Raw genomic sequence first — 21,312 nt, 5'->3', positions numbered from 1 at the left:
ACTTTTGCAGCTATAAAATGCTAGTAGTGAAATTTCTTGGCACATTGCATTCTCTTTTTTAAAAAAAACTCATCAATGCTTCTCCCTCCAGGCCCAATTATTGCCCCTTTTCTCCATTTTCTTTGTAATTAAAGAGAGCAATTTTGGTTGCAATAAAAGAACAAGTTTGACTATACATTCAATCTCCTTTGATCCAGATTATTGTGGTAAGTGATTTCCTCTTGTAAACTAGGGCTGAAAATCATGAGAGGAACCTTCAAGTTAAGAGAAAGTGAACTAGATAAGAGTGTTGCACTAATATTTCATGAATCCCGAAGACTCCTTTACCTTTCCTTTCTTTCCCTTCTGCCTTCCTCCTCCCTCTTTCCCTTTTGCCTTTTCTTCCCCCCACTCCTCCCCACCTTCATCTAGCTACAGTAAAGGCAGTGTCTTGTTTGAAGCTTTTGGTGGTTCTAACCCAGCTGTTTGTATTTGTGAATGCTCGCTGTTCCATCACTCATCAATTTCTTGTTTTATTTCCCGCTTACGGCCGCTCTGTTGCGAACAGTCTTTCATAGGATATTTGCTAATGGTGAGAAACTTCTCGGCTCCTGTGCTGTGACTGTGTATTGTTTTGTTTGTCTTTAGCTTTTAAATGTGCCGGTGTAAGCAATTTATGTTGGGAATGCTTAGCAGTCTTAGCTCTTGCATGAGTGCATGTATTTACACTACAAAGCATTGTTGGCTTTATATGGAGCTTTTTTTAGACACAGTTTTAAAATGAGTTGAGTTCCATAAAGTGACAACTTAAGCTCTTTTCAATAAATGCAGATGCTCCTGTGGCATCTGGCAGTGATGGTCTATTATACATGGTTAACAATGTCCAACAAAGTGTGTTCTCAAGATGTTTTGTTTAGTCATTAATCAGGCACACAACAATTAGAATATTGCACTTCAAACCCAAAAAAATACTGCTGATGTTGGAAGTCTGAAATAAAAACAGAAAATGTTGAAAGTAGTCAGTGGATCAGATAGCATCTGGAGAGAGAAATGGTAATGCTTCCAGTCAATGACTAGTTCTGATGAAAAGTCAAAGACCAAAAACTTATGTTTCTACAACACAATACTGTCTGACAGGAAAATTTCAAGATGTTCTTTTCCAAATTATTGCAATTGATATATAATGGCTCTTAATTTTGAAAGAGCAGTTGCTCCAATTGTGTCGGTGATCTTTTTCATGGAAAAGTTGCCAACCACTTGGTGCTTTAAGATCTTTACTTTTTCTTTTCACTATATTCAGCTATCTAATCTCTTGTAGCAGATTACTACTGATATGTGACAAGGAATTGTGAACCAAAAATTTGGAGGAAGGAAGCATGTACCCATTCTGACCTCAAACTGTGTGCACATTTTATGATATGTTAGTGGTAATCCATTATTATACCTAACATGGATACTTCAAGCCCCAGGGATTTCACAGTAGCAAAATGCATCCCCAAGTTCCAAACTATTTTCTGTTCATTTCCTTGTAGACAGTTTCCCACTAATATGTCTGTTCACAGGCAGAGTGGAAGAGTTCTTGGTAATGAGATCATTTGCACACCAGTATAAATTAGTTACACTGCAGTGGTATAAATAGCTTCTTGCTACTCCTCAAGATAAAACAACCTAATACCTTAATCCAAACACTGAAATCTACTCATTAGACTGAAGAAGGCAGGTTAAAATCACCAGCAGGCATGAAATTAAATTCTAGGAGGAAATACAGCGTGGTTTTATAGCTGCCTACCTTTAAAGGAAGATGTATAAGATTCTTAGAGCAATACAAATGATTTCCCCACCAGTCAACACATACTATCTTCTGACAAATGTTGATTTGCCAAATCAACTTCCAAAAGCGGTGGTTATTTCTTTCATTCTAGTTACTTTTGCTGTACACATTAACTATTGCTTGTTTAAAATCATAATGTCTTATTTCAAAAGCAGCTTATTGGCTGTGAAGTATCTGGGACTTGCCAAGGATATGAAAGATGCTATATAAATGCAAGTTCACATGTGGTTTTTTTTGGGTATGAAATAATTTCTAATGTAGGCTTTTGATTCTAAATAAGTGCAAAAATGGTGGTTTGTCAAATCATAATTGGAAGTCTTGAATATATTGCTGTCATGAACTAAGATTTGTTAGTTACTCGCCTTGTCAGATGTATGGATGACATCCTCAGTGGCAGAGGCTTATGGTTCTCTGCTATATTACTGTTGTCATTCAATTGACACACTGGCTTATGTTATTCATAAACTTCTAATACCTTGTATGGGTTCAAAACCATGAATACATCTGATCTCTAAGGGAGAGCTGATCAGGAAAATCTCCACTTTGACAAAAAAAAAAGTTGCTGGAATCAGCTACTTATGTGTCTCATCTTAGTTTCAAAGTATTTTACAACATTTAGCCTATGCTACAGTTATATTACTTTGGAATCCTATTTATTGGGATGTCTCCTCAAAACTTAAGAGAGACTTGCATTATGGAGCATGTTTATGAGCATTGATGTTTCAAAGCATATTACAACCAATCAAGTATTAGTGGAGTGGAACCAAAATTGTAGATGTAGGAATTATAGGAGCCAATTTGCACACACCTACAAGCATCAGTATGGTAATGACCAGATCTATTTTAGTTGAGGGATCAGGAAGCCCAAGGAATGCAACAAGCACCGCTGCTCTTTTGAATTGGTTCCCCGGGATCCAGTTTTGTTTAATAGGGCCTTGGTTCTGTCATATAACAGAGAGGCAACACAGCTGATGGTGCAGCACACCATCTGTAGTGCACTGAAGTATCAGCCCAGAATTTTGTGTTCTGTTGTCCCTGGAATGCAACTTGAAGCCATGATATTCTGAAGAGTGTGCTTCCCAGTAATCCCATGCTGTCAATTGTATACTGATGAGAATGATGGGGGGGAGAGGGGGAAGAGGGTGGGCAGGATCATTGGCAGTGTCATAAAGGAGGAATTGGTCATGTCGCATTGTGGACTTTGCCATTAAGAGGTTAGGCCTTTGCGTTTGGTAAAATATTGTTAAATTTGCTGAGTACAGGCTGCATTGAAGCTAGGTGTAGTAAAACACCAGCAATCTGCTATCTGACCATTTGGAAACCCTGATGGCTCTGCATCTGGCTCACCAGGTAATGTTTGCAATTTCTACTCACTGGGGCCCCAGCTCCTGCACTGTCACCCACTTGTGGGGTTCACTTATTGTTATTGTGTAACATCTTTTTTTAAAAGTGAATTAAAAGTATGTTTCAATATGAATAAAATAATATCTGATGGTCTGGAAATCTGCTAGGCCGACATCACCAAAGTCCTGAGCGTGCCGGATTAACAGAGTTTTACTTTGAGACTGTAGGGTTTAAAGTAGACTATTTTGTCCTCTGTTGAGCAATTAAAGGACAGTGGGGAAAGCCAATGTGGATTTAAAATGACCATTTAGAATTGCCGTAACTTGTATTTGTAAAATGGATTAAGTGATTCTGTGTATTTTTTAGTGGGCCTTGTTTAGTTTTTAATTATGCAAAATTGCAAAACCCTCTTTGCTGTTCACAATGGAAAATTATAATACAGAATTCCAGTTCTAGGTTTCTGCTTTGATTTTTTTTGCATCAAAATATGGTTTATCCTCCAGCCTTTGATTTATTCTGCATTCATCGGATAATTTTAAAAAATCGAAAACCCACCTTTGGATCTTAAATGAAAATGGAAGTAAAATAGTTCTGAAATCCTATATCTGACTAACACTAATACTAAAATGGCATCTGTTTTGCAAATCATGACTTTGCTTCAGGTATTGATTCCCTAATTGAATCTTTAGGGCACAGGAGGAAGGCATTCAGCCTACCAGGTCTGTGGAACTCTGAGGAACAACTCAATTGATGTCATTGCCCTGCTACTTCCCAAAAACCCTGCAGATTATTTTCCGCCATTTGATTATACAGTTCCCGTCAAAAAGCTTTGACTTGAATCAATTTGCACCACCTTTACAAACACCAAATTGCATATCATTGTCACACCACCACCCTCTTTCCATCCCCTTGTCTGCTTAAAAAAAACTTCACCTTAAGTGTAAATCTGTGACCCTGATCCTTGACCATGCACTAAGGGAACAGCTTTTCTCTGATTTTCTTGTACAGACTTGATTAAACATCCTCTTGATTTTCTTTGCTCCAAGGAGAACTGCCCCATCTTCTCCTGTCTAACCTTGCAATTGAAATCCTTCTGCGCATTTTGCTGCTTTTTTAAAAAATAATAATGTTATGCTAACATTGGAAATGGAACTGGAACTCAAGCATCTGTTGTCTTCTATTTCCTACTGAGGACCTGTAAAAGTAGTGGAACGACATATGCAGTCTTTAGTTTATGAATGTTCAACTTACATATTTTTGCTAATGTGCCTTTTGACCCTTTTGTAGTATGCCCTTTTTGATTTTTGAAGCTACCTTTCGCTATAAACAATATGCCTGCCACTCCCAACACAGAGTATTGCAATGAACCAAGTGCACATAATGTATTTTGGCCAGCCTTAATTTTACAAAATTTTCATTTAACAAACTGTTTTCCAAGAATACATTCCTTCTATAAATCGATGAATCACTGAGTACTTTTCACAAGCTCAGTATTTCACTGGTAAACAGACAATGAAGCTCTTCTCAAATGTTGTCACTGCTGTAAGGAAAAGTATCATTTTGTGAGGTCATAAGTGCAGCTAAATGAGAGGTTATTAAATGAGCATTATTGAGTGTGGTGTTACAAAAATATTGGAACAAGGAAATGTTATGAAGTTTTACACTATTTGATTACAATAGATCCTCCAGAAATCATTATTTTCAACTGAAACAATTGAAGTGATGTAATTAATCATTTTCAGTCTTCAAATTTCTTGTTCTCTTTATACACAGCATGCAAGTGCAGTAAACCTTTTGATAATGTGTTTTGAGAAATTCAGAACTATAAATACTACTAGTTCCCAGAAACCTGTAATATACAATGGGAATTATTTCCTTGCTTTAACATTATTCTGTGATAGCTTATCTAGTTGATTTGTTTCTCAATGGTTACCATTCGTAGTTTATTTGCTGCCAGCTATTATCAGCATGGATTTTATCAATAGGATTTGTAACAAGGTCTATTCCTTGGTTTTGGTTGTGATTTTTGTTAAAAGTGTGTTAACTAACATCAAAAAAAAAACACCGTCAGGTGAAAAAAAAACGGCAGATGCTGGAAATCTGAAACAAGATGCTGCAAACAATCAGGAGGTCGGATGATATCTGTGGAGAGAGAAAGTTAACATTTCAGGCCAAAGACCCCTTGCCAGAACAGGTCTTCGACCTGACCCTTCAAGTCAAAGAAAGGGTCCTTGACCTGAAAAAGTTAACTCTGCTTCTCTTCCCACAGATACTGCCTGCCCTAGGGGTATAAATACATAGTTCCCTGAAAGTGTCGACACAGGTACACAAGGTGAAGAAGGTGTACGGCACGCTTGCCCCATTGGATGGGACGTTGTACAAGTTGTTACAGCTAGAAGATGTTAGTGAGATTGCACCGGGAATATTGTGTGCAGTTCTGGTCAGTATACTTTTGGATTAAGCTAGAGTGGGTGCAGAAAAGATTCACAAGGATGTTGCCAGGACTGGAGGGGTTGTTATAAGGAGAGACTGGATAGGTGGGGCTGTTTTCTCTGGAGCAAAGGAGGCTGAAGGGTGACCCTATGGAGGTTTATAAAATTATGAGGAGTGTCAATAAGATGGGTGGTCACAGTCTTTTTCCCAGGGTAGGGGAAATCTAAAACTAGAGGGCATTGATGGGAATTAGAGGGGATTAACTAGTGGGAGGGGAAAGATTTAAAGGCAAGCTGAGGGGCAAGTTTTTCACGCAGGGGGTGGTGGGTATATGGAATGAGCTGCCAGAGGAAGTGGTTGAGGTGGGTACAATTACAACGTTTAAATGACTTTTGGACAGCGACATGGATAGGAATGATTTAGAGGGATGTAGGCAAATGGGACTAGTTCAGGAAGGCATCTTGGTAAGGATGGACAACTTGGGTCAAAAGGCCTGTTCTCTGCTTTATAACTCAGTGTTACTAGCTGTCAGATTCTGGGTTTGTATTAGGTAATTATCAAGATATAACAGATAAGGATATAATTAAGGTGGTGGATGTGCTACTCATGATGAGGTTATTGTACTCATAATTTGCCACTGCAGCCTATGAGACAACATGCTGTGTTCTCGCTGTGGATTGTAACACCGAACACTTTGCCATGTTACAGAGGAAACCCTTTGAGCTGAAGTTTAGGAACAGGACCCTGTAGGCCCATCTCTTATGAATAGTTTACTCTGGGCTGCTTGAATATTTATTTGGTTCTAAGTACTAGATATTATTTTATAACAAAACGTTACCTGGCTGTATTCATGACCTAAGAATTGGAAAGTTCTTGGTTCTCAAAAGTAATTAAGTAAACCTCATCCACCTATTCCCCCTCGTTGAACTTGAAATGGCTTATTACAAAAACAACCACTCTGGTTCTGAAATTTAGTAGTAATTGCCACAAAACCACACATTTCAGAAGTTGAAAGGCATTCCTGTCCCACAAAGCTCTTTCCTTCCGGAGAGTTGACAATGAGGTGACTTTAGTCTGGCAGCACCCCATTTTATGGTAAATAATTGTCAGATATCAATATGTATGAATCTCGCTTATTTTTCCTTTTCCATCCAACCTGACATTTGTCTGTTTGGATATTACTTGTTTGATCTCTTGCCTCATACCTCCTTCAATGTTTTCTATTGTGCTTGATAAACCAAAGGAAAAAAGGGGATATTTGCCTTTTTTTTTGTTAAAGAGCATGAAAAATCTATGCTGCTTTTTATTTAGAACAACTCTGCAATTAAAATTAGAGAGGATTGGGACAGTATAGATAAAAGCAAACCCAGTGGTTAAAGGGTCTGGGGGGTAGAAAAGGAGCTAGCAATCCAAAATTAAATATAGGAGATTGAGAATGGAGAATAAGAGAACCTCCTTGAATTAACATTGTGTTCACTTCCAGAATGCATGTTTCAGGCAGGAATTCAGTATTTAAAAATAGATAAAATGAAACTCCAGTAATCCAGTACCCTTGGGACTTTAGTGCCACCAAGAGATTTAATGGAACTTTGGACACACCTATTAATATCCAAAAGCACTTTTATTTAACTTGTTCTTCCCACATGTTACACAGCAGTACAATAAATATTCCAGTGAATGCAGTTAGTTTAAAGAGAGAAATTTACAAGCACTATGGATCACGGCTCCTGCCACAAACCCATCAAAGTTCCTGACCTCTGGAGTTCCGGACCCCAATCCCAGTTCCAGCTGTGCACCTGGTCTACAGTGTGGACCCCAGCTACACTTCAGACCCCTGGCTCTGGCTGCACACTCTGCTTGCACTCTGGACCCCTGGTTCACATTCCAGATTAATGAGTGAGCCAAATGCCAGAGGATCAGGAATTCTGAACAATTGGATTATCAAAGTTTTACTGTGGTTTGATCTTTCTTTCAAAAAAAAAGCAATGTGGGAACAAAACAGATGAATGTGGTTAAAGCTAATTGGAGGCTGAATATTTGTGTGTTATGACTGGACCAAATGACCAGTTTCCATGTTAACTTTATATCGTAATGGAATGATGATCATTGTTTCTTATTTTTAGTTTCATTGCTTTTGAAGATGAGATTAATGTGTTGAGTTTGGTGTGTGACTGTTGTATTATCAAGTCCTGTGTCTATAAATAGGTACCAAAATTTATGAAATTTCTAGATGAGGTTTTGTAGGTCCATTGCAGCATTTACGTCGGCCAGACATGACGAAACAGATGACCTTTTTTTATTTGTACATGTATTTCCTGCCGGGTTTCTCTGACAATCCAAGTAGAAACATCTTGGACACCTGGCGTCCAATTGATTTGTTTTGTACCTATTCAGAGTAATTAGATCTTGTGACCTTGAGGATACATAGCTGTATTAGCTCCAGAGTAATGCATTGTGAACTTTCAAAAATTATATCTTGTTATTTTCCATGATCATTTTTGGAAGATAATTAAAGTGCTTTGAGTGAGTATACAGTATTAGAGCTAGAATCTTCTATGGGCTTTGTCTGATTATGGCCTAAGTTCAGCAGTGTTCCCCTGAATATGAATGTTGAAAAACTGTTTGATAGAGGAAGGAGGATTCTTTTGATCAGGTTTCGGTAGGAAATTGTGCACCGTATTTCAAAATAGAAAGATTTCTCCCGATAAGGGATCATTCTTTTTTTTCTCTATTGTAGATCTTCCATCTTGCTGCTCACTTTTTTGCTTTTGTTCTTCTTCTGACCTCTGTATAAACACTCAAGTTTACCTCCCATAATTAAGCCATTGCTTCCTAACCAATGAAGAATGACTAATCTCTCATTTTAGCATTGACCAGTGAGAACTGAAATCTAGGTTTTTCCTTATTTAATTTTAATGATCTGATTTGTTTTTGTGAAATCCTTTGATTTGGGTGTCAAAAGAACATTCTTTCAGACCATGATTTAGTCCATAACCCAAAAGTTTTTATTAAAGTCAATGAGCAATTACAAGTTGTTGTATGGTCACTTGTACTAATTTTACAGCTCTTCCTGACTCTTGGTCTCTCGTCAAATCTGAAAATGGTATTAGATGCAATCATACTTCTACTAAAACTGAACTAATGTCAATCCTTTCTTGTGGAGCTCTGCAAGGTCACACCCAAAAAGATTGGAATAATGGTAAAAGGAGGGCTGATAACAGGTGATGGCCAAAAATGTATCACTGCCTTGCCAGTGAGGTCAGACTCCCCTGCTCAGATGTCTGGTTGTATCTTCCCTCACATTAACTGGGTTAAATTAAGTCATTCTGGATGTGCACATCATGGGCAAGGTAAGCTACTATTGCTGATCTTCATTTGCTCTTGAGCAGGAGCTAGGCTGCTGCCTTGAATTAGTCCAATCAGTGGTGAGTGCTGTTGTAGGGTGCTCCAGGCCCAAGTTAGGGTAGTATGCAACTTATCAGCCCTCTTGTGTGTGTGATCTGAGGTGTGCTGCCAAAGAAACCTTGATGAGTTGCTGCCATGCATCCTGTAGATAATACCAGCCACATAATACGCAAAGCCAGTGGATGGGGTGTTCATCAAGCATTCTCCTTTATAGTGTTGTGAGATCTTTGTCCATCTAGACAAATGAAGAGCATTGTTCTCATGCTTTTTAGATATGAGAGAGGCTTTGAAGAATGGGAAGGTGAGTCATGGCTGGTTGAAATTCTGGCCTAGGTCTAAGGGTAATCCTACTTCTGCCAAGTTGACTGTCCAGGTTCTTTCACTACATTAGGTATTTGATGGAGCTTTGCATTCATTTATTGGTACAATTGCTAAATTTAAGTATTTAAAAATACTTTACATTGTATTTATCATTTGCCTTCCAGATAATGCTTGTATGACAGAATACCAGTCTGAGCTTTCTGGTGATGCTTGTGTATTTAGTATAACTGGTGACTGCAGAGAAACACATTTCCTGCTTGGGAATGCATTAATTCCAAAATTCTAAATTCATGATTTTTAAATCTCACTCCAGATTTTTAATTTCCCTCCGACTTGTGGATGCACAGTCTGTTTTGATACAAGTAGATGTTTAGTATATGTTTGAGGAATGATCACTGTTAATTTTACTTCCATTTAGATGTATTAATAATGAGAAATAAACTGAACTGATACTAAAATAAGGGACTGAGATAAATCACGTGTGAATGACTCAAATTTAGGCACACTGAGAAATAGCAGAGCTCCTTGTAAATCAGCTTAACTTTTAATAATTGGGATGAAAGACTTGGACAATGCAGTCATCAGAACTGGGTGGCATGGTTTCATGTCGGCATTGGTTTTAGGTAGGAAGTTATTCTGTGCAGGTTTAATAAATTTATTTTGTAGTGAAAATTCTCCAAGATCAATGCTAATTCAGATGAAAAATAGCAGAACACAACATTTCAGTGCAGTAAATAGCCCCAATTTCAATTGAAATATGTATTGGGGCTTCCTGGGTTACAAATGACCTGCCTTACAGAAATCCAACTTTACGCAATTTGTACCATACATTTTTGAGGAATTTTTCAAGATGTTTTGTGGTATTCATTACTGACTAATAGAATATTTTCTGTATCCAGTTTGGAACTTAACTCATACATGTGTGAATTGGTGCATTTTGGAAAGTTAAACCAGGAAAGGAAATAAGAGTGAATAACGGCCCTGGGGAGCATTGTGGAACAGAGACCAAGGGGTACATGGTTCCCTGTAAGTGGCAACACAGGTAGACAAGGTAGTGAAGAAAGAGACAGAGTAGTGAGGTCATGGACCATATCCAGATTAGGGAAGAGTAGGTGCTGGCTGTCTTGAGGTGAATGAAGGTGGATAAATCCCCAGGACCTGAAAAGATGTCCCCTCTGACCTTGTGGGAGGCTAGTGCTGAAATTGCAGATATTTAAAATGTCCTTAGCCATGGGTGAGGTGCCGGAGGACTGGAGGGTAGCTAATGTTGTTCCATTGTTCAAGAAAGGCTCTAAGAATAAGCTGGGAAATTTATAGGCTGGTGAGCCTGATGTCAGTTGTGGGTAAGTTATTGGAAGATATTCCAAGGGACAGGATATATAAGTATTTGGATATACAGGGCCTGATTAGGGATAGTCAACATGGCTTTGTGCGTGGTAGGTCATGTCTAACCAATCTTAGAGTTTTTCAAGGAGGTTACCCAGAAGGTCACCCAGCATCCGTGGAGAAAAGCAGGAGATCAACGTTTCGGGTCAGAGCCCTTCTTCGGGACTGAAGATAGGAAAAGGGGAAGCCCAATATATAGGAGGGAAAAGCAGAGCAGTGATAGGTGGACAAAAGAGGGGAGGTGGGTGGGCACAAGGTGGTGATAGGTAGATGCGGGTAAGAGATAGTAATAGGCAGGAGGAGGGGAGAGCAGATCCACCGAGGGATGGGTCAAAGGTAAGGAGAGAAAGGGAAAAAGGTAGAAAAAAAAGGCAAGGAAAGGGAAGAAGAGAAGAAGCATTGTGGGGGTGTAGGGGCTGTTCTGGGGATTACCTGAAGTGGGAGACTTCAATGTTCTCGCCATTAGGCTGCAAGGTTCCAAGACAGAAAATGAGATGCTGTTCCTCCAGTTTGAGCTTGGAATTCTTCTGGCAGTGGAGGAGGGCAAGGAGGAGGGGCTATTGAAGTGACTGGCAACGGGAAGATGCAGATCACTGTTACAGACAGAGCGCAGGTTTTCTGTGAAATGGTCACCTAGTCTGCGTTTGATCCCTCCAATGTAGAGGAGGCAACACCTGGAGCACTGAATGCAGTAGATGATATTAAGGGAGATCCAATGGGACCCCACCACCAACCATATCTTCCCCTCCCTACCCCTTTCTGCCCCTCTCTGCCAGGGACCGCTCTCTCGGCGACTCCTTAATTCACCCCTGCCATAGATGCAACACCTGCCCCTACACCATCTCCATCCAGTGACCCAAACAGTCCTTTCAGGTGAGATGGAGAATCACCTGCACCTCCCTTAACATCTACTGCATTCGGTGCTCCAAGTGTGGCCTCTACTACATTGGTGAGACCAAACGCAGACTAGATGATCGTTTTGCAGAACACCTGCGCTCCATCCGTAACCGCGACCTGCATCTCCCCATTGCCAGTCACTTCAACTCCCCCTCCCACACTATCACATATGTCAGTCCTCGGCCTCCTCCACTGCCAGAAGAATTCCAAGCGCAAACTGGAGGAATAACACCTCATTTTCTGTCTTGGGACCTTGCAGCCTAACAGGATGAATATTTGAATTCTCCCACTTTAGGTAATCCCCACCCCTCTTCGTGCCCCCCCTCCCCCCAAACCACCATGCTTCTTCCCTTTCCTAGCCTCGCCTTTTTCTACCTCTTTTTTTTGTTTCTCTCCTTACCTTTGACCTATCCCCCAGTGGATCTGCTCTTCCCTCCTCCCCCACACCTGCCTATCACTATCTCTTACCTCCATCTACCTATCACCACCCTGTGCCCACCCTCACCTCCCCTTTCTTGTCCACCTATCACTGCTCTGCTTTTCCCTCCTATATATTGGGCTTCCCCTTTTTCCTATCTTCAGTCCTGAAGAAGGTTCCTGACCCGAAACGTTGACCACCTGCTTTTCTCCACAGATGCTGCCTGGCCTGCTGAGTTCCTCCAGCATCATGTTTTTCATCTAGATTCCAGCATCTGCAGTCCTTTGTTTCTCTACCAAGAAGGTCGATGAGAGAAAGGTGGTGGACATTGTCTACATGGACTTTAACGAGGCCTTTGACAAAGTCCTGCATGGGGGGCTGGTCTAGAAGGTTAAGTTGCTTGGCATTCAGGATGTAGACAATTGGATTCAACATTGGCTGAATGGGAGAAGCCAGCGAGTGGTAGTAGATGGTTGTTTCTCTGATTGGAGGCCTGTGACTAAAGGTGTGCCACAGTGATCGGTGCTGGGTCCATTGTTGTTTATCATCTATATTAATAATTTGGATGATAATGTGGTAAACTAGATCAGCAAATTTGCAGATGACACCAAGATTGGGGACGTAGTGGACAGCGAGGAAAGCTATCGAAGCTTGCAGCGTGATCTTGATCAGCTTGGAAAATAGCTGAAAAATGGCAGATGGAATTTAATGCAGACAAGAGCGAGGTGTTGCACTTTGGGAGGACAAACCAGGGTAAGACTTACATAGTGAATGGTAGGGCTCTGATGTGTGCAGTAGAACACGGACCTGGGAATACAGATCCATAGTTCCTTGAATCACAGGTAGATACAAAGGAATCAGCTTACAGATAGTTCTCAGGAATAAAACCCTTGCATAACCTGGGAACTTCCTGCATCCTGTTTGTCACCTGAAGTGAATTTGATATCCCAAAGATGGTGATGTTGATATTTTTCAGGCGAATAGCAACAGAAATTGTGAATTGTGTAATTTTATGCCTCCACTGTGATGGTGCAGATCTTCTGACATTCATTAATTTCCATAGACTCTGGCCTCCAACTCGGCTGCTTCCAGGTTCTCTGACCTCCCTCTCAGACCTTGCCATCTGCCTGCCCAATCCAAGATTTAGAGTTACCTGTTTCTACAACAGACCCCACAAATCAAATTGTATGCCTTTTGATTACAGCAACGAGCTGCAGTGCATCAAATTGTGTCAATTGAAGTAAAAGATAGTTATTAAGTTTCGATGTGCATCTGAAATTTGGTTATGGTTTCCCTGCAATCATTCTACAACTCATTGACCTAACTGAACATCAAAAGCAATTTTGAGTAAAGTGACTGATGTACATCACTGAATTCACTGGACTGTACACAGCAAGGAGTCAACACCTTTAGTCAGTAGGGGGAGAGCAAAGTAGTTTGCATTATGTTTTAATCCCCCTCTTAGATTGAATAATAAAGCTGCAATATTGTATAACCTCTTTCATCTAACCTCAAAACATTATTTTGCAGTTGCACCTGATACAATTAATAACCATGTGAAAACCTGTAGAGAAGAACAGAAGAATCTGCACTTTTTTGCCCCAGAATATGGAGGTAAGGAGCAGATTACAATGTGATTAATCCTTAACAAGATGGAGTTATTATTGATTTTAAGTAGGGAAAATTCCCCATTGCTTACAAATTGGGGGGGTGGGGGGGTGCGAGAGAGAGATTATTTCATTGCTGAATGCTATCTTCCAATTTCTCTTGAGACACGAGATTCTGCAGATGTTGGAATCTGGAGCAACACACAAAATGCTGGAAGAACTCAGCAGGTCAAGCAGCATCAATGGAGGGAAATAAACAGTCGACGTTTCAGGTCAAGACTCTTCATCGGGACTGGAAAGGAAGAGGGCAGAAGCCAGAGTAAGAAGGGAGGGGGAGGAACACAGGCTGGCAGGTGATTGTGAGTCCAGGTGAGGGGAGGGTAGGTGGGTGGGGGGAGGGGGTGATGAAAGAGTGGTGAAAGAAACTGAGAAGTGATAGGTAGAAGAGGCAAAGGACTGAAAAAGAAGGAATTTGGTAGGAGGACAGTAGATCATGGAATAAAGGGAAGAAGGTGGGGAATGGATGGGCAGGTCATGAGGGCAGGGGAGGGGAAAGAGAAGGGGTGGGGGGGGGGGTGTTACCGGAAGTTAGAGAAATTGACGTTGAGGCCGTCAGGTTGGAGACTACCAAGGTTGTTTCTCCAACCTGCGTCTGGCCTCAACGTGGATAGATGTGTCAGTATGGGAATGGGATGTGGAATTGAAGTGGATGGCCACCAGGAGATCCTTGCTTTTGCAGCGGACGGAGCAAAGGCGCTCGACGAAGCAGTCTCCCAATCTGTGTCAGGTCTCACGGATGTAGAGGAAGCTGCACCAGGAGCAATAAATGACACCCCTGGATTCCCTCTCATACTGCCTGACCTGCTGAGTTCCTCCAGCATTTTGTGTGTCTTCCAAATTTTCCTGATTTTTCTTTCTCATACCTTTTGTAGGAAAGTTCCTACAAAAGAGGACAGAATGAATAGGTTTCTTTGCTGCACGTGGAATGTGGTCAATTTTAAAGCATGTCAGCTTTTTTTAATTGTTGCTTAACTAATGTCGGAGCCACGGCATAGTGTTCTTTACTTCCCCTTTCTTATAAGCAGCTCATTGGTTAGATTTGGGGGTGGCAATCAAAGTGGGAAGAGAAGGTAATTGTTTTTCTTCTGTTGCATTTAAATATGGAGTAAAGCTTTTCTTTCCTAATAGAACTGTTATTATAAAGCAAGCTAATTTCATGCTCTTCCCTTGATAATAGAATGTTCTTAACACGCATCTAATTTTCCTGAACTCTGTTGTAGATTTTGGCATGCCCCTTCTGAAGGAACACTTTCTTATTGATTTTGTTTTACAAAGGAAGAAACACTTGTTGAACAGTGTTCAGGTTTTCTCTGGCAAAGCCAGAGAATTCAGACATCTACCTTTTCCACCAGCCATTCGTGCTTAACAAAGTTTTAAGAATTTGCAGAAGTACTATCTACACTGAAACAATGAATGATTCCAGCACAGTTTTAATTAAATCTTTTTACTAGGAAGGAACACTGTTTTGCCTTGTTTCAACTGATAAGCCTTGCAATGGATGAAAAATAATTCAGAGGCCCTATCCAGAGACACCATAAAGGAAATGTTTAATATTGTCTTTACAATGCAGTAGAGTAGAACATCCTGTAGTTACCATTTAAATTTGGTATAACCCAGCTATACTACATTCATCGATCCCAAGCTGCTTTAAGCTACAAGGGGCATTATAGAGCATGAAGCACCATCTGGCTTGCCTGAAGGTTTAATGATATCATTTTAGGTAATTGAAGCTAAATACAAATAGGGATTCTCAATGGCAATTACTGATAGGGGGAACTATTTTGCAATTAATAGTTAAAATCATCTTTTATTCATTTCAATGAATCTTCAATCCTGTATAGTATTCAGTTCTTAATTTCTTAAAGTCCAATGCAGAAAGTATGAACGTTAACACAGGAGACATTACTCACACTTTGCTTGAGATAGTTTATTCAATTGTTCTTCAGACGGGAACCATTGTTGTGCCAGAATGCATTATTCACATAATACAGTCTTTAAACACATAATGACAATTAAAGTAACATTCATTCTTTACAACCAATATTATGCTACACTTATTGCAGGAGTATAGCTAATCTCCAGATCTAAATGGAAACATTCGAAAACCAAAATAACCCAGGTCATGGTGGTTGAGCTGCAGTATACAGATGATGCTTGTCTCTGCATGTTCAGAGCCTAAGCTCTAAGCCATTGTCATCTCCTTCACTACGCATGCGAGAGGAGGAAGCTGCAAGACCATAATCCTCTCCCGACCTTCCCTGTTGCACCTCATTTCCCTCCAACAATGAAGGTACATGGTGAGAGCCCGTGGTGTAGACCACATCCCATGTCTCAGAAGCCATCTGTTGGCAAAGGCCAATGATGAAGTTAATCAATGATTCAGTGTCGTCTTCAATATGCCAGCACTGCCTTTGGTAGACTGAAGGAAGGGGTATTTGAAGGTCAAGCCCTTGGACCTGGCATAAACTTATGGTCTACTGGGCAGCAGTGGGCACCTAAAAGCACTGGAAAGATGCCACCAAAGCTGTCCATGCAAAATCTTCCAAATCCACAGGAAGGATGAGCAAATTAATGTCCATGTCCTCTCCCACGCCACCATCCCCAGTACTGAAGTGCATGTAACACTCAGTTGGTAATGTTAGGTTGGGTATTTCCTTCACATGGTTGACACCAGAACCCTGAAATAGACTCTCTTGGGATTTCTCACAGAAAAGACGGACAGATGAATAGATTCAAGGAGGTGTTCAAAGCTTCCTTGAAGAAATACAGTATCCTCACTGACTCCTGCATGTGCCCATGACCACTTGAAGTGAAGAATGGTTGTTCAGGGTGGTATTGAGAAGCTTGCATTTATACATCAGAAGCACATAGAAGACCTGCATAAATTGTGTGCACCTTCCAGCACACTTTCAAGCTGCCTATTCACATTGTTGGACACCACCTGCCCTAAGCAGGCACGGTAGTGTAGCAGTTAGCGTAACGCTATTACAGCGCCAGCGACCCAGGTTCAATTCCGGCCTCTGTCTGTAAGGAGCTTGTATGTTCTCCCTGTGTCTGGGTGGGTTTCCTCCCACATTCCAAAGACGTACGGGTTAGGAAGTTGTGGGCATGCTATGTTGGCGCTGGAAGCATGGCAACACTTGCAGGCTGCCCCCAGAACACTCTATGCAAAAGATGCATTTCACTGTGTGTTTTGATGTACATGTGACTAATAAAGATGTCTTTTAAAAAAAACTGAAGAGTCTGCATTTCCAATAGCAACCTCAGAATCCATACACTGCAAGTGGAAGTAAGTCATCCAGCCTCCCTTCCATGGACCCTGTCTATACTACTTGCTTCCTTGGTGGAGTAGCCAGCATAATCAAGGACCCCACCCACCCCGAACATTCTCTCTTCTCCCCCCTCCTATCGAGGAAAAGATACAAAAGCCTGAAAGCACTTACCACCAGGCTCAAGGACAGCTTCTATCCCGCTGTTATAAGACTATTGAACGGTTCCCTAGTACAGTAAGATGGACTTTTGAACTCACAATCTACCTCGTTTTGACCTTGCACCTTATTGTCTGCTTGCACTGCACTTTCTCTGTCGCAATACACTTTATTCTGCATTCTGTTATTGTTTTCCCTTGTAATACCTCAATGAATTGATCTGTATGAATGGTATGAAAGACGTTTTTCACTGTACCTCAGTACATGTGACAACAATAAACCAATTAATTCCAATTCAAGGGACTGCCTGAAAAAGACAACAACAAGCCTTAAAGTAACAATGATTATTCACAACGAAACAAATTGTGATTAATTCACGTTCTAGAGAACCCAAAACCGTTTTAACAAAAAAAAATTTGTCTAAACTTAGTTGCAAGTAAGCCTTACATGAGTCGACCTAGGAGCTGATGAAAGCATTGTTGTTTAGCTGGAGACTGACCAGGTGACCAAATCAACAATCTAAGAGGCATAGATCAAGTGGACAGTCTGACCTTTTCCCAGGGTGAAAATGGCTAACACAAGGGGGCATAATTTTAAGGTGATTGGAGGATGGTATTTAGGGGGATGTCAAAGGCAAGTTTTTTTTTACACAGAGGTGGGCACGTGGAACGCACTGCCGGCAGAGGTTGTGGAGGAGATACATTAGGGATACTTAAGAGACTCTTAGATAGTCACATGAATGATAGAAAAATGGAAGGCTATGTGGGAGGGAAGGGTTAGATAAATCTTAGAGCAGGATAAAATGTTGGCACGACATCGTGGGCTAAAGGGGGTTTACTGTGCTGTAATGTTACCCCAACCCATTTTATTCTTCCCATGTTCCCATGAATCCCTGCCCCTCTCAGATTCTACTGCATTTCAATATATGAGCAACTTAAGGTGGCTATTTAATCTCCCAACCAACATTTTTGGGATGTGGGAGGAGACCCACATGGCCATAAGGAGAATGCGCAAATACATCGCAGTGAACACCAGCAGTCAGGGTTGAATTTGGGTTGCTGGAGTTGTGAGGCAGCAGCTTCATTAGCTGAGCCTCTGTGTATAGTGCAGCTGTGCTCCCACAAGCCAATCTGACATTGGCTGGGTTGGATTGATTTTCAGCCCTAAAAAAAAGTGATTTTGTAATCCACGAGAGCCATTAAAGCACCTTGCGCATTAGTTCTCATAAAAAGAAAGTTGAAATCAAAGATCCTTTAAGATTGATTCAATTCTGTTTGTTAGGATTTTAATGCTGTAATGCTAATATGTGTGAAATTTTTATAGTAATTTAGTATTCTAATGCTGATTTGTCTTTTACAGCTGTAACAAATGTGACTACGGCTGTTGATATTTATTCATTTGGAATGTGTGCATTGGAGGTATGTGTAATTGTGTTTGAAATTTAAATTTGAAGGAAAGGAGACATTAAATGGGAATGTATGATGTTTTGAGCTCGTCTCTTTTTGCAGAGAAAAAAAAGTTTCCTCCCATATGGAGTCTGGTTAGGAATAGTTCCTGTGGTTTACAGTGAATTAATTTTAGTAAAATCTCTGTTGATGACATAAAGAAAGATATTTTCTATTTTAGCCACCATCGTTCATTTAGGATGACCATCTAAGCCTGAACAAGATGTAGATGAAGATGGAGAACAACTTCCTTTAGCCAGCCCAGTGGTGTCCACTCCCATTGCTCTTTAGTCATCGTCATCATAGTCATTGAGCATGGAAGTGTGCCCCTTGGCCCAGTTCCTCCAAGCTGACCAGGATGTCCATCTGAGCTAGTCCCATTTGCATGTATTTAACCCCTATCCTTCTAAATGTTTCCTATCCATGTACCTGTCCAAATGCCTTTTAAACATTGTAATTATCTACCTCTACAGCCTCCTCTGGCAGCTCATTCCATATATCCAAAACCCTCTGTGTTGGAGGGAAAGTTGTCCTTCAGCTCTTAAAAGATTTAAGTCTTTCTCCTCTCATGTTAAACCTATGTCCTCTAGTTTTAGACTCCCCTACCTGTCAAAAAGACTTTGACCATGCACCTTATCTATGTCCCTCATGATTTTATATACTTCTATAATTGATGAAGAATAGGAAATGCAGTTTGGAGGCAGCCAAGCTCTAAACTTTTGAGGAAAATGACATTTATCTGGGATAGCACTTTTGTACTCAAAAACTCTCCTTTTTTTAAAAAAAATTGCTTTCCTGATGTTCAAAACCACTCTATAGCTCAGTTCTAAGCCATGTCCAAATGTCAGTCTGATTTGAACTTGGGCAGTGCTTGCTTGGAAATGGAGCCATTAAAAGTTCTGTCCATTGACCCCAGTGGGCACATTTGTGTGGATGATGGCTCAGCATTTTGTGGCTGAATAGCTCACTCACTCATTTTGTGGAGTGATGCTCATGTAGAAAACCATTTGCTAGATGTTTCAACATTAAAGTTATTTCGGAAGAACTAAAATAGAAACTCGCAATTTAACTTTTTGTCTTCAACTTCTATGCTACCAACTGCTGAAAGAAATTGGAAAACTTGTTGGCTATTTTGATCTTTATCTTGGAATGTGATCAGCTTATGAAATCGCTTTTTATTGGGAGTTGTACCTTTCCACAGGAGTGTACTTGTGATTTATTGCTGTTATTTTGAAGTAAATTGGGGAGAATGGAAAAGTAATCATGAATACAGCTTTCATTTTAGTACTCGTGTTTCAAATAGTTGAAGTAGACTTTGTCCATTTTGTCTGAATCCATAAGTCACTATTTCTGCTCTTCTAGATGGCAGTATTGGAGATCCAGGGTAACGGTGAATCATCATATGTGTCACAAGAAGCAATCAATAATGCAATTCAGTTACTTGAAGACACTCTACAAAGAGTATGTACTGCAATATTTTTACCGTAATTTCAAGCATAACATTCATTCATTCAGAGTTGTGGAATATGGATTTAGTTTGTGGTTTTCATTAGACCGAAAGGTCTTAAGAGGCCCAAATGAAAATTTAGCTTTTAATCATCTGCATGGGGACATTTGTAATGGTACTGAACTTTATGTAACTGAACCTTACTACTGCTAATGTGAGTAGATGTCAGTGAGGGAATTAGGTGGTTTCAGATCTACAGTTCATTTAATTCAATTATAGTGATTTTTTTTTTAATTTACACACTTCCAACTACATTGATTATATTGTTTAAAATTTTGTGGCTGAGAAAGGTGCACTGCTGTCTTGCAGCAAATTATGACTTTATATAAATGTCTCCTTTGATGGAGACGTGCATTTCTAGGGCAAGGTGAAATTGTTTGTGAACTTAATAGCTGGCTCAGGGCTTTGGTGTGATATCAATAACCAAATTGAGTTGAAGTTATAGATTCATGCACCATGGAAGCAGGTGCTTGGGGTGACCACATTGATGCTGACCATCATGGAACTATCTACCCAAATCCCCATCAACTCTCTCCCCCCGGATTCTCCTGCAACCCACTTACACTGGGGGCAGGTTATGATAGCAAACTAATCGAACAACCAACATGTCTTTGGCACTGGGAGGAAACCTGAGCAGCCAGGGGAAACCCACTCGGCCATGGGGGAATGAGCAAATTCCATATTGACTGCACCCAAGGTCAGGATCAAACCTAGGTCTTTGAATTTGTGAGGCAGGGGTGCTAACTGCTGTGACATTCTGCCGCCCAAAGTTTTATTTGGATTATTAGATTCAAAAGAATAAAGTTAATTAAGAAATATTAATAAAAGGTGCATTTTGTGATTGGTGTTTAAAACTTGTAGATTTTCCACATTGTGTTCATTGCTTTCTGTTATTGAAGACCTTCCCTTCTTGCCACCTCCCCCCCCCCCCCCCCCATTTCACTTTAAGAAGCATTAGTTGAGCACTCATATTAAACTGATTAGAGTACGGATTTGTTATTTAATTTCTCCATGGTCAGAGCTGTTTCCAAGGTACGGACTTTAATTGGCTATATCTTATCAGCCACTGGTTGAGGACATGGTCTATTTTATCTGACTCACTTTGTAACATGCACATGGGGGAAATCTTTAGTTTTATTCTACCCTATCTATAGTTGGTATTGAAATAGATTAGATCAGTTGTTTTTGTGGAAGGTCTATACAAACAACTGACATTCACCATAACCTAATTTAAAAGGACTATTTAGATGA

The 21,312-nt window shown here is 40.3% G+C and overlaps 2 protein-coding genes across 4 annotated transcripts in view; both read left to right on the top strand.

Moving 5' to 3' along the window:
- Positions 1-21,312, top strand: part of LOC127568883 (keratinocyte-associated protein 3) — a 440,350-nt gene that overhangs the window by 363,336 nt on the left and 55,702 nt on the right. The gene's annotated exons all lie outside the window — the stretch shown is intronic.
- nrbp1 (nuclear receptor binding protein 1) overlaps positions 1-21,312 on the top strand; it is a 70,247-nt gene that overhangs the window by 34,359 nt on the left and 14,576 nt on the right. For 2 of the 3 annotated variants that reach the window (XM_052013106.1, XM_052013105.1), the window contains 4 exons: positions 548-571; positions 13,545-13,628; positions 18,469-18,527; positions 19,917-20,015. In XM_052013106.1, the coding sequence (XP_051869066.1) occupies positions 548-571; positions 13,545-13,628; positions 18,469-18,527; positions 19,917-20,015 (266 nt within the window). The remainder of the gene's footprint in view (positions 1-547; positions 572-13,544; positions 13,629-18,468; positions 18,528-19,916; positions 20,016-21,312) is intronic. The other variant, XM_052013107.1, reaches the window with a different exon arrangement.

Source organism: Pristis pectinata, chromosome 3 (genome assembly GCF_009764475.1).
Source record: "Pristis pectinata isolate sPriPec2 chromosome 3, sPriPec2.1.pri, whole genome shotgun sequence".
NCBI classification, from domain to species: Eukaryota; Metazoa; Chordata; class Chondrichthyes; order Rhinopristiformes; family Pristidae; genus Pristis; species Pristis pectinata.
Note: the sequence above shows the minus strand (reverse complement) of the source record. Positions and strands in the feature narration are given on the sequence as shown.